Raw genomic sequence first — 13,604 nt, forward strand, 5'->3', positions numbered from 1 at the left:
CAGTTCAAATGTCATAAAACATACATATATATGCATGTAAGCACACACATTATTGCCTAAAACGAAACTAGACAACTAAATAGGAGTAATTAATTAAAATAACTGTAAAATCAGGTCAAAATTATATAGCTTTCATTCAATCATATAGTGTTTTTTTCACTTAAGTTTGTTGTATTTCCCTCTTAATGCATTCTGTTTAATTTCTATTGTGTTGTATGTTTTAAAAGCTATCAGATTATTGCTTTTTTAATTATTTCATTTTTCAAGCCTTTTTTATCTGTATTCAAGGTCTTCATCCTCTGCTTCTGTGAGAGCTGAAATACCATAAGATGCTAAACAAAATCCAATTAACCACCACCACACCAACTTTAATAAACTTAAAATAGCTGTATGTAAAATATATTGGGTTTGTTTGGGTGCACGTTACATTACATCATCTTTAATGTAATTTATGTGTCATGATCAGTTATTTATATGAGATCAAATATGCACTGGTGCACTATGGCAATGTGAAATATTTCAGAAAAACTGTCTGTCTGAGACACGCACACAAAATTCATTTAATTTTTCAAGGAGCGGTTAGTCAAGTGGATGAATCACATTTGCATGATTATGCAAAACTGTAGAGAAAGAGTAGTTGAATGAATGTTTTAGAGCAGCATATTACTGGCAAGCCCACAGTCGGCACATATTAAACATTAAAATCTGGGATTGTGCCATGTAGGTCAAATAAAAGAGTGTAAGGTGGGGATAGACATGAAAAGAGGATCTCTCGTCTCTGAAGATTGGCTGACGTGGCCCCTGGTGGCAAAGGAAAGACTTTGAGGATTCACAGACAGGAAGAAGAACTGAACCAGAACCGGAGCCGAATATTAAGAGGCAGCTTAATATTCACCAGGCCTACAGTTACACAGCTAACAGCCTGTTATGTACTAATATAAACCAATGCTACGACTCTCAACTATTACTTAACATGCTTCAGACTTAAAGGATCTCAAAAACACCATCTATTGTTATTTAAAATTGTAGGATAGTGATAAATGCATGTCCTTTTTCAAAGCAACACGGTCATTTTCCTTTTACTGTTTTGAATATCTACTAGCACCAACAAAGGTTAGTATTTGGACAGTTAAATCACAATTAAAATGCCTAGGTGTCATTGCATTTCCTTGCAAAAAATCCAATAAAAACGATCCAAACTATTTTTCTGTATCTGAAAATACGCGAAAAGCTAACTCGTCAGATATATAACCGTTAGAGTTATAAATCAAAACATGTGATGAATGAGACATCTGTGATGAAGGAATAAGACATTCTTTAATCAGCATTTACATGATGTGTTTAGTAATAATTTTGCACTCAGCAAAACAGATTATTTTTAAATATGTGTAGATTTTTTTTTTTTTTTTAAAAAGGTAGGGATTCTTATTAAAGCCATTAGTAATCAAACAACCCATAAAAAATACATCGTAAACCTATACAAATTAATTTCTGACTTCAACCAAATAATCATCATAGTGTAATGAAACATAATTAAGACTTCTTTTGGTGAAGACAAGTGTATTGTTATGAATTGTCTACATTATTCTGATGAGACATGGCTCTGTTTGCAGATCCTATGAGACGCTCGTGGCCTTCTGCAGCAGCTGGAGCATGATGGGATACACCGGGGCAAACTCCTTCCCCTGCCTGGCTCGGATAGACTGCACATATGCCTCCAGAGCCCCCCTGCAACAAAGGAAAGTCACATTTTAATTACCTACTTTGGCTGATCAAAGAAAGGTTGCTGTATTCTCTCCAAAGCACCACTAGAGGATGCTGATGTTGCACAAAGTTCAGTTTTGGTCTAAAATACAAAATTACCATGAGTTTTCTATGAATAGGGATTTAAAAAAAAATATTTCTAGGAACTTTGCACTCGTAAAATGCAATTTCTTGCCAATGAAAAATTTTAGAGCTGAGCATAAAAAATAAATAAATAAATAGTATATTAACTTAAGAAATGTCGGTGATTTTTCTATATATATGGAAAACACAGTCAAGATCCAACAATAATGGAAAACCTGGAATTATCATAGAATTTTAAAGTTGATTTCCAAGCCTGGAAAAGTCATATATATAAATATTTAAATTATGTATATGGTGTATGTATATGTAATTATATATATTGGTTTATATTAGTGCTGTCAAACAATTAATCGCTTACAAAATAAAAGTTTTTGTTTACATAATATATGTTTGTGTATATTTATTAAAGACACACACATACAGCATATATTTTGAAAATATTTACATGCATTTACGCATATAAATTTGATCATATGTAAATATATTTAATATATAAGTAACATTTTTCTTAAACATACATGTATGTGTTTGTATTTATATATACATAATAAATATACACAATACACACATATATTATGTAAACAAAAGCTTTTATTTTAGATGCGATTAATCGTTTGACAGCACTAGTTTATATATGCAGCAATTTTTTTCACAGAAATGCATTTATTTTAATATTTATTTTTGGTTAAAAAATTCCCTTGGAAGGATTTCTGTGATTTTGGGAGGCATGACATTTCTATTTGGATCGGTTAAAGAGTTGAAAACGAAACTACTAACTAAATTAGAGCAAACTGGCATTACACCAGGAAAAGGTTTATTGTAAAAGCGGTGGCAATGGTGAATTGGAGTTGCAGTTTTGAGCCTCAGATCTCACCTAATAAGAGTGAGACGGTCCTTTTCTGATGGATGGTCATCCAGCCACTGAGAATAGCGAGAGATTGACCACTCCGCTCTCTGTTTATAAGGGAAAGGAAGCTGTATTAGTGGTACACAAGAGCTCTTCAAATGCTAAAGCTATTTCAGAGAACCCTCATTTTATAAAATGGCTAAAAATATCTACATCTTTTCCAGTCCGGGCACTCAAAATGAAATGTGTCATTTAGTAGAAGCTTTTATCTAAAGCGGCTTACAGTAGGTCAATCACAGGGACAGTCGCAATGGGGCAACTTGAGGTGAATTGCCCCGCTCAAGGGCATAATAAACAGGATCTGACCTCAAAAACCTTTTGCTCACTAACACCCAAACCTAAAACCTCAATCCTTGAGGATCTATAACCAAGAGGTTTCCATCTCTCTGCATTAGTGCGACTGTGTGTGTGTGTGTGTGTACCTGATGTGGTGATTTGAGTTCAGCCGGGGCACGATTGAACAGGAAATGCAATATGGTGCTGTATGGAATCAAATCTCCCAGCGCTTGACTGCTAGCGATGTGCTCACTCGTTTGAAACAGCAGCGGTCTGAAACAGAGACAGACAAATATATAAACATCAAACAGAGAAAAACAAAAGTGGAGCACATATTAAAATGAACACTGAACTGAAGATTTGAAAGGTAGGAGCATATGAGAAAAACGTCAAATAAAATTCACCAAATGTCCGTGACATGTTAAAGTGGAGCTCATATGACGTCCTCCAGTGGGTTCACAGCAGATATCCACTCATTACTGACAAGATGCGAATGCCATTTCAGTAACAAAAAAAGTCCCAGTTTCAGACTAATCGTAGATTTATTTTTGTGCCAGTGCAGTGCTTGAATACGATATACGATTGTAGAGTGAATCTCATTTTAAATCATTTTAAGTGCACCACTATTTTCATAAATGGAAAACAATGCAAGTTTATGTTTTTTTTGTACGTATTTTCTCCTGGCCAACCAAAAATCATACTCTTAACCGACCAATCATCTCTTCTCAACAAGCTGCGGTAAGTACAACTTATGCAGTTCTTGAATACTGTATAGTGAGACTGTAAAGTGAATCTAATTATATTATGAGTTTTATTTTAAAAAGTGGAAAACAATGCAAATCCATGCATTTTTTAATACATGTTATCGTTCACCAGTTGGAAATCACACATCTAATCACTTGCTGCAGGTAAGTAAAAGCTTCGGTAAGTACAGATGTAATATGAGATCGCAGAGTGAATCTTATTGTATTATGAAGCTTACTTTAAATCATTTCAATTGCATCACTGTTTTCATGAATGGAAAACAATGCAAGTCTATGCATTTTATACATTTTATCATTCACCAGCCAAAAAAACATACATCTGATTGCTTGGATAAGTAAAGGCGCTGTAAGTAATAGCGAAACCAGTTTTGCTCAGCCAGCAATGAAAGCAATACACTAACAAGAATGCAGAAGACAGAAGCCTCTACAATAGTAATAGTAGTACTGATATTTCCATAGCAAGCATCCTTTTCATATGCAACCCCAAGTCAAAAGAGGAAAGGTCACAAGAATCACAAGATACTGCATGAATCGACTCCAAATTTAAACACACATATCTAGAGGGTAACTATGTCCCTGTACTCTGTTAGCTGAGAGGCTATATTTAATCAAACAAGCTTAAGAGTATGGAAGAGAGACGAATGTCATTTACAAGTTGCACCTCAGTTCAGTTTCATCACTTGCCATCAGTGGTCCCTCAACAGTGATCAAACAAGACAAATATCTCCATATTAATAATTATATCTCTATCTTAGGGCTCTCTTGTAATGACATCTTTCCCCTGTGGTTGCCAGACATCGTTTTGCATGCTGACACACACGCTCATTGAGTAAAATAAAGTTGCTAGTGGGGAATCGGGCCTCCAGGCATGGCAGTCGCTCCCAGAGCTGGCATAGATGGCAGCGTTTTAATTTGATTAGCTATCCTGCGAGACCTCACTGGTGTTTATTAGATTGCCTGGAGGAAGTATGGGGACTGCCTTAATCAAACCTGAATGTTAAGTTGTTCATGAGTCACTAGTTCATTGTACTATAAAAACTTAAATGCCAACTTCCTCTCAGGTCCAAAAAAACATTTTTGGACGAAACATTAACACATCCCTGTATACATTTATACATAATGCACAAATGGTGGAACAATTTCTGATGTAAGACTACAGCAGAAAACGTTTTTATTTGGAATAACGTGCACCGATGCATCAAGACCAAGAACGTGGAGCTATCGTGAATAAAAAACAACAAAGAAGCAACAGGAGGTGAGCATTATCCAGACAAATAATTTGACACTGACTTCTCCTCAGCTAATCAGACGAGCATCTCCATTAATACCCTTCCTTTCTCTCTCTCTCTCACTGTTAATTAACAGCAATTTTCAGAGGGAAGACTCCAGCGACCTCTTTGTCTCAGCGGAGGAAGGACGGGGACAAAGGATAACACAGATTGAGAGCATTTGTGTGAAAAATAGACACAAAATTACTGAGTGTGTGACATCAGGAGCTACGTGCAGTCACTTGAGGACAGGAAGATAAAGTCACCTGACATCATCCAGACCGTAAATAAAGACTCACCTAAAAGATCGCAAGAGACGGTATGCTTTCCCCAGGTCTGAAACCCGTCTGCAGAGAGGAGCCACGGCCAACTCCATCTGTAACATGCACATGAGATGTTCACTCTCAGATGCAAAGAGTCATTGTTTTCTTGACACATAAGAGCTTGACTGTAAAACTTAAACATGATGCATGTAGACACTTTGCATGACGCTGGATGTCCATTACCTCAAATGTCATTGCATCTTGTGACGTCAGACATAATGTAACAAGTCTAAAGACGGCATGTATTTAAGAGCTACAGCGAGTGTTAAATGCTTGAATTTTGCTGTTCTCACAGAAAGTTAAATGTATGACATCTGAATGCAAAAGAAAAAAAATGATTATGGTGTTTTTGATGTTATTTTGGAGCTCGACATCCCTATTTCCAATTTACTTTGTGTTTCGTGGTCGAAAAGAAGTCTTTGAAAGGATTTGAAACAATATGAAGGTGAGTAAATGAAGACAGAATTTTTACTTTTGAATGAATTATTTGGTCTAAAGGGACCATATTTGATTTGAGATCTACATTGAATTTTCAGTGAATGAATGCTTATATTTTGCTTGTTTCTCACAGAAAGCTAATGAACAACAGAAGAATTCAGAACATTCATCAATATTTATGTTTTTTTTAAAATCATTTTGGAGTTTGATAGCCACAGTTCCCATTAACATTGTTCAATTGAGTAAAGAAATCTGAATACGGATTTTAAACAGCATGAGGGTGAGTTAATGACGACACAATTTTCAATTTCTTTTGAATTAATTATTTGGTGTAAAGGTAAAATTTATTTGTTTTGAGAGCTACAGTGATTTTTTTAATGGATAAATGCTTAAATTAAGCTATTTTTTTTGTTTTTAATCACAGAAAGCTAATGAATGAAATCAGAAGACTTTGGAAGATTTTGGAGCTTAACAGCCCCAGTTCCCAATTACTTTGTGATTCATGGACAGAAGAGAGCCACAGATTAAGTAAAAGAGAATAATGAGGAAGGCTGACCCTCATTTTCCTCACCTGAGCAAAGTCGGCCGCCAACCTCATCTTCCCTCCCTCTCCGAGTGGGCGCAAGAGGCTGGCGTGGCGGATGAAGAGGGTGATGGCGCGCTGGGCGATGATCTCCGTACTATCGTAAAGGAAGTCCAGACACTGCAGCGGGCGGAAGTAGTCATTCATCACTCGTGCAATGAAGCCCTGCAGCTCACGCATGTACAGAGAGCATGGCACGTCCGGACGGCCACCTGCTGGTAAAGGACTGGGCGTGCACACACACACACACACACACACACACACACACAAACACACACACATACAAGAGTAGTGTACTGTGATCTTGTAATGTGAGCGTAGACTACAGCTACAAGCAACACATTGATTTCCTTTGTCACATAATCAATATCATAAATGTGTAGCTACTGGAACTGCTGAAATACACACACACACACACACACAACACACACACACACACACACACAATGTCAGAAAAGGAAGGTCGTATTAATGCCTTTTAGCAAGTAACAGTTTTTCCTTACACGCATAGGAGGTCATTTTTGGGTGAATCTCACAATAACTATATTTTTAATATTTTACAAAAACCAAAATACTAAAAATTATTTTCTTAAAAAAAAAAAAAAAAAAAATGAATGTGTTAATATTCATTATTGTAATGTGTTTGTGCATCTTGTGAGATTTACTTTTATAATTCTTATTTTTTATGATTAGGGTTAGGGTTAGTTATCTAACTACTGTAATGCAGCATGTATTTACTATATTGGAGTACAAATACTATAATAGATTGATAATCTTTAATAAGAAAAATCAACATACATCAGTGGCACTATTATAAACACAACCATGATATATGAATAGTTTCATAAAAAACTATAGTTTAAGTAACATGTTTTTACAAAAATGTACCACAAATGGTACTTCATTTAAATGCAATATATATTTTTTATATTTATTTCTTTTCGTTTCGGACTAACATATGACTCAGACATTGATTTTGTGAGATTCACCCTTTTAGCTCATCTCCTCAAAGGAGGAAAACTCTTTTGCCGACAGGGTGAAACTGGGGGTGTTTCTGGACAAAATCGTCTCTATGGCATGTTTATTTCCATGCTGTCTTCCCTCAGGAATGCCCGTCAGCGGGGACAGAAATAAAACAAGCCCACCAAGCCTGACTCCAGTGGCCCTGCGGGGACGAGAGATGTGGACAAAAGAAGCCACGCTGAATCATAGGGGTGACGCTTTAAATGTTATCAAACTCTGGCACATCACTCTCTATTGTATTCTCTGGACCACCCAGACCAACCAACGAGAGGAAGTACAAGAGAAAACAAGAGATGAATGCAGAAGACAATCTTCAGGCAATGTGTCTATTATAACAGCCAAAACCACACAGGTACATCCCCACATTCATGTGTCTGCAGTCTGTTGCACTCGCAGTCTCATGGCATCACAGGTTCAGTCTTTCAGCATGAGGACATGAATAACTGAATGGAGATTTGTAAGACTGCATATAAGGAAATCATAATAAAAGTCAAAGAGGAGCTAAACTAATTTAGCAGCTAGTATTAAATTGCATCACCCTCTGATCGTAGCATTGTGATTTCCAAACTTAGAAATACTGGTAGTGCCATCATAACTTTTGTAAAGAATTATGACAACAGCATACCCATTACACTCTGTCTCTGCTTTAAGAAACAACTTATGTTGAAATATAGTGAGCTAAAAGAGACCTGTTCTCATAATTGCCCTCAACGAGACTAAGTAGGGGACATAATCCGAAATGTCATGTTTAGTGTTTGGGGGGCCCATGAGGAGAGAACACAGTCTTTGTACAACCATAAATCCCAATTTTGACATCTCTCAGTTGTTTTGTGTGGTATTTTGAAATGGTCAATATTCTGGATAGTTCACCCAGAAATGAAAATTACCCCATGATTTACTCACCCTCAAGCCATCCTGGGTGCATATGACTTTCACGAACGCACATAGGACAGTTAGTGTAAGCTTATAGTTTGTAAAGTTTTAAATATGTATATTATTCTCACACAAATGCATTGATTCCACTCAGAAGGCCTTTATTAACACCCAGAGCCATGTTGAGCACTGTTTATGGTACAGTCTCTGCACTGGCTACCTATTAATTTCCGTATCAGTTACAAAATATTATTACTTACTTATAAGGCCCTTAATGGTTTAGCTCCTGCGTACCTAACTAGTCTTCTACCACGCTACAACCCATCATGCTCCCTAAGGTCACAAAACGCTGGACTTTTGGTAGTACCTAGGATAGCAAAGTCCACTAAAGGAGGTAGAGCTTTTTTGCATTTGGCTCCCAAACTCTGGAATAGCCTTCCTGATAATGTTCAGGGTTCAGACACACTTCCTCTGGTTAAATCTAGATTAAAAACACACCTCTTTGGCCAAACATTCAAATAATGCATCTCATAATTTTGGACTGAAGTTATATCTGATCAAATGCGCATTATTATTCTTTAGCTTGGGTTAAACTAATTAATTTTACTTGGCTGGAACAGCAGCTACACTAATTATGTCTCTATTTGTTTCTCTGTTTTGCCAATGTACACAAGCTCCAGTCTGGATCCAGAACACCTGAGAAGAGATGATGCCAACCCCTCAGAGGACCTCAGATGATGCTAACCCTGAGACAACATACAGAACTACCACATTTTGCTCTAAGTTTGATTGCATAATTGCTGTTAATAGTGTTAATCGTCTGTTTGTTTACGTCTTTTATTGACTTTTCTGAACATTTCTGCCGTATGCACATAAACTGACAGTCATCAGCTACTGATAAGCTACTACTAAATATTGTAGAAACTTCATTTTATGTAAAGTTGCTTTGCAATGATTTGTATCGTAAAAAGCGCTATACAAATAAACTTGAATTGAATTGTTTATGATGAATTTAAAATCTCAACCACCATTCACTGCCATTATAAAGCCAGGAGATTTTTTTTAACATAACTCCGATTGTAAGAAGAAAGTCATATAGACATAGGATGGCTTGAGGGTGAGGAAATCATGGAGTCATTTTCATTTTTCGGTCAACTATACATTTTAGCTGAAAAAGAACTATATTAAATTTCCAAGAGGAAAGGTGGATACAACTGAGGATGTTTAACAGTATAACATACTACTGTTTATGCAGACTGAGTAGCCTTACATGGAATGGTGCGCAATATATACAGTATATACTGAGCTGTATGCAGTACATATTATAGTAATACAGTGCATGTGTTGCTTGCTTACCCAGAGAAATCCTCCTGGTGCATAGTAATGAGTATTGCTTCGACAGAGTCGGTAACAGAATTTAGCAGTGGCTGAACGGCGCTACCCATCAGAGCCTGAACCGACTGCAAGAGACACACAAAAACTATAAGTTAACTAAACATTGTGAATTAAACAAAGAGAGACAGAATTATCCATGATATCAGTCAGCCAGACGTTATTGAACGTGTGTGAAAGAGTAGTTCTTCTGAAGGTCATTGGTTCTTGTAGTATTTCCTCACATGGTCGCATGGCGACTTGCGCTAACACCTGCTCTCCCTCCTACCATGTGACTGCCTGACATTTGCTGATGGGACATCAGTTTGACCATCGTGTGTGTCACGGCAGCTGGCCCCCCTCATCCTAGGCTCTTATCCGGCTCTCCATCTCTGAGCGACATCAATGCAAACCCAATAGGTCTCTCTGACCAAACCGGTCATCGGCAAAATCCCCTGCAAGCAGGAGATAAAGAGCTAATCTCCGCTGCACATCTCTTCTTCCTAAACTCCTTCACAACAAAGTAGGTAGTCACATATTCAGCTTTCCCGGCATTCTTTGTTCAGAGCGGCAAGTGGATCTTGGGTGGTGCTGGTGCCCCGTTTCGTTCTGTTGCATTTAGTTTTGTTCTGGTTTAGAACTGTTCCTGTTGGTGCAGATAGCCTTGTGGTTGGTGCGCAGACATGTAGTGCAACTGTGCCTCTGCCAACCCGAGTTCAATTCCTGACTCGTGGTCCTTTGCCGACCATGCTTCCCTCTCTCTGCTCTATGCTTTCCTGTCATATCTCCACTGTCCTACAAACAATAAAGGCATAAAAATCCCAAAAATACATATATACAGTACAGACCAAAAGTTTGGAAACATTACTATTTTTTATGTTTTTGAAAGAAGTCTCTTCTGCTCATCAAGCCTGCATTTATTTGATCAAAAATACAGAAAAAACAGAAATAATATGTGAAAGGATTATTACAACTTAAAATAATAGTTTTCTATTTGAATATACTTTAAAAAAAAAATAATTTATTCCTGTGATTTTAAAAGCCCGAATTTTTACAGCCCGATCATTACTCCAGCCTTCAGTGTCAACATGTAACATCCAGTCTATCACATGCCTTTTGAAATCATTCTAATTCTGATTTATTATGAGTGTTGGAAACAGTTCTGCTGTCTAATATATTTGATGAATAAAAGGTTAAAAAGAACTGCATTTCAAAAAAAAAAAATTCTAATAATAAGTATTCTAATAATATATTTTCTTTACTATCAGCACTTTTTTTCAATTTAACATAGGCTCCTTGCTGAATAAAATTATTGATTTTATTTAAAAAAAAAACCAAGAAAAAAAAATTACTGACCCCAAATACTTACCAGTAGTGTATATTGTTATTACAAAAAAACGATATTTATCAAAAACATAGCTTTTTTTTTTTTACATTTTATTCATCAAAGTATCCTAAAAAGTATCACATGTTCTGAAAAATATTAAAGAACTGTTTCCAACTTTGATAATGAATCCTCATATTAGAATGATTTCTAAAGTGATAATGATCCTAAAAATTCAGCTTTGCATCACAGAAATAAATAGGCTAATTTAAAGTATAATAAATTTAAAAACAATATTTTAAATTGTAATAATATATCACAATATTACATTTTTTTTTTGCTGTATTTTTGATCAAATAAATGCAGGCTTGATGAGCAGAAGAAACTTCTTTCAAAAACATTAAAAATAGTAATGTTTCCAAACTTTTGACCTGTACTGTATATATAAAAAAAGAATAGTTCCTAGTTCGATTTGATGAGGATTGGGGAGAAGCAGAACTAGCATTTTGTAGCTGGTGATGGAGGTGCATCTGAGATAAGTCTATGACGAGTAGCATACTTTCCAAAGGGGGCATAGGCAGTGCTTTGAAGTGTAAATTAACCATGATTTAATTATGAGTCAAAAATTAAGCCCGAACCCTGTATTTCCACATCATGTGAAACATTTGGGACAGGGATATCGAGATAACATGCCCTACATGGGAGGAAAGCACTGCCTCAACTCCGAGGACAGCGGGTGGTAAAGTGTGGTAATGTGTTTTCACCTTAGATGTTGTTTACACTTAAAGATCAAGGGTTAAAGCGTGTATGCGTATCCGTACAGCTGGCAGGTTTCGTTAAAATAGACGAAGGGGAAGAGAAAGACCAGTTTACTCATCTGATAGCCAATTTACCTCAGGGGACAGAGCGCTGAATTCAGAGAAGCTCAATGTTTACACAATTACTTTCCAAAACCACCTCTAGAGTCTGTGTGTGCTTGTGTACAGCTGCAGCATCTCTATCCAAATTCTGACCCTTTTAGTTCATTTTCCCGTGTGCTCACCTGGTAATCTTTATCACGGATGCACAAATGCTCACAGCTTGATGGTGTATCATGCACCACTATCTGCATAAATAGTGCAGTGCACTTGTTGCTGAAAAGCATCATGAAATGAATGTTGTGAATATAGAGGACATTACCTGCTGAGAGCTGATATTCAAACCAAAAAAGATGTATATAATGTTACTAATGTGACCGGGTGTAGTTATGCCCCGTTAAGTTATTAACGTGTATTGCCAGCGACCAGTTGTGATGTTTTTAGCATATTGTTATTTAAGTCAAAAAGCTCTATTAACTGAATTATGGATGTCCCTTGTATGATCTTTGTAGTGATTCTGGTGTAAACAGAAATTTGTTGTTTGTGTTTTACCTCTAAAGATGCTGTGTGCGATTGCTCTGCCTCAGGAGGGAAGGTACCCAGTCCAGATATAACCTGAAAACAACTCAAAGTCAGCCATCATTTAATGTTTAGAGCCCTTGAACATTAATTCCTGTCTTCACTCAAAGTTCAGGCCCTAAAAAAATAATCTTACTGAAACAAGCACCTTCACTTTTCACCAGTAAAACTTTGATCACCTCCAGTTTAAATATTTAATCATAGAGAAATCTCTTTTTATTACCTTATTAATCACACCAGCAAGGAAAAAGCTTTGGCTGCTGCTGACATGTTTTTTTAATGGGCCAGACTGGGAACTACATCAGCTGGTGCTAAAAAAGCCACTTCTGAAATATCACCACTCATATTGTACAGATATGACTGGTGGTGAGTCTGCAGTTTCAAGACTCTCTCCTGAGAAAAGAGAGAGTCACTGCAGCCGTATGATGTTTATAGACAGGTGGACTGTTTTTTAGGAGTTTTATAATACAGCAGGACTCTACAATAATTTCACGCTGACTTTCCTTGGTGTGGAACAGTGATTTTATACATCCTGCCGAGTGCATTTTTACAATCATCTGTTAATAAAACACAGCTTTAGGAAGCACATCATGGCAAAACATCTACAGGATACCAAACCATAACTTTGGTTTGATTTCTCATTATCCAGACAAATACTTAGAATAGAAATTTGGATAGACTGACCCATTTTGCATTCTGTAAAATTGGCACATGCCAATCAAACTAACTGAATAACTCTTTTTAAAGTGGTAGTTACCCTTTACTCACCATACCTTGTTTAAATTAATAAATACCATACAATTAGTAAATAGATGATTAGCAGAATGTACGGAGAGCTATTTACCACACAATGAAAATGAATAGGGACCATTCAAGTAGTTATTAGGTCTTCTGGACTATATTTCGAGTGCTATGAAAGCTATATCAGCATATTTCAAAGCTTTGTGCAAGGAACAGACCAAACTTTTTTATCTTTCCATTTACCACACCTCTAAAATGTCTTTTGGAGCAGTGTATATTCAAATATTTGGAAGTCGTTTGGACTATTTGTGATCCTGGAGCACAAAACCAGTCATAAGTAGCAAGGGTATATTTGTAGCAATAGCCAAAAATAAACTGTATGGGTCAAAAATAGATTTTTCTTTTATGCCAAAATTCATTAAGATCATT

The 13,604-nt window shown here is 36.4% G+C and overlaps 1 protein-coding gene across 1 annotated transcript in view; it reads right to left on the minus strand.

The window, feature by feature from the left end:
* Positions 1-1,298: 1,298 nt before the first annotated feature.
* The window catches only part of cog5 (component of oligomeric golgi complex 5), a 72,600-nt gene continuing 60,294 nt past the window's right edge, over positions 1,299-13,604 (minus strand). Inside the window, exons 16-22 of the mRNA XM_019100486.2 lie at positions 12,408-12,470; positions 9,660-9,763; positions 6,396-6,633; positions 5,363-5,439; positions 3,178-3,304; positions 2,723-2,802; positions 1,299-1,728 (exon numbers count right to left, since the gene is read on the minus strand). Coding sequence (XP_018956031.2) covers positions 1,617-1,728; positions 2,723-2,802; positions 3,178-3,304; positions 5,363-5,439; positions 6,396-6,633; positions 9,660-9,763; positions 12,408-12,470 — 801 coding nt within the window. The 3' untranslated portion in view covers positions 1,299-1,616. The remainder of the gene's footprint in view (positions 1,729-2,722; positions 2,803-3,177; positions 3,305-5,362; positions 5,440-6,395; positions 6,634-9,659; positions 9,764-12,407; positions 12,471-13,604) is intronic.

This window comes from Cyprinus carpio, chromosome B4, assembly GCF_018340385.1.
Source record: "Cyprinus carpio isolate SPL01 chromosome B4, ASM1834038v1, whole genome shotgun sequence".
In the NCBI taxonomy this organism is placed as follows: Eukaryota; Metazoa; Chordata; class Actinopteri; order Cypriniformes; family Cyprinidae; genus Cyprinus; species Cyprinus carpio.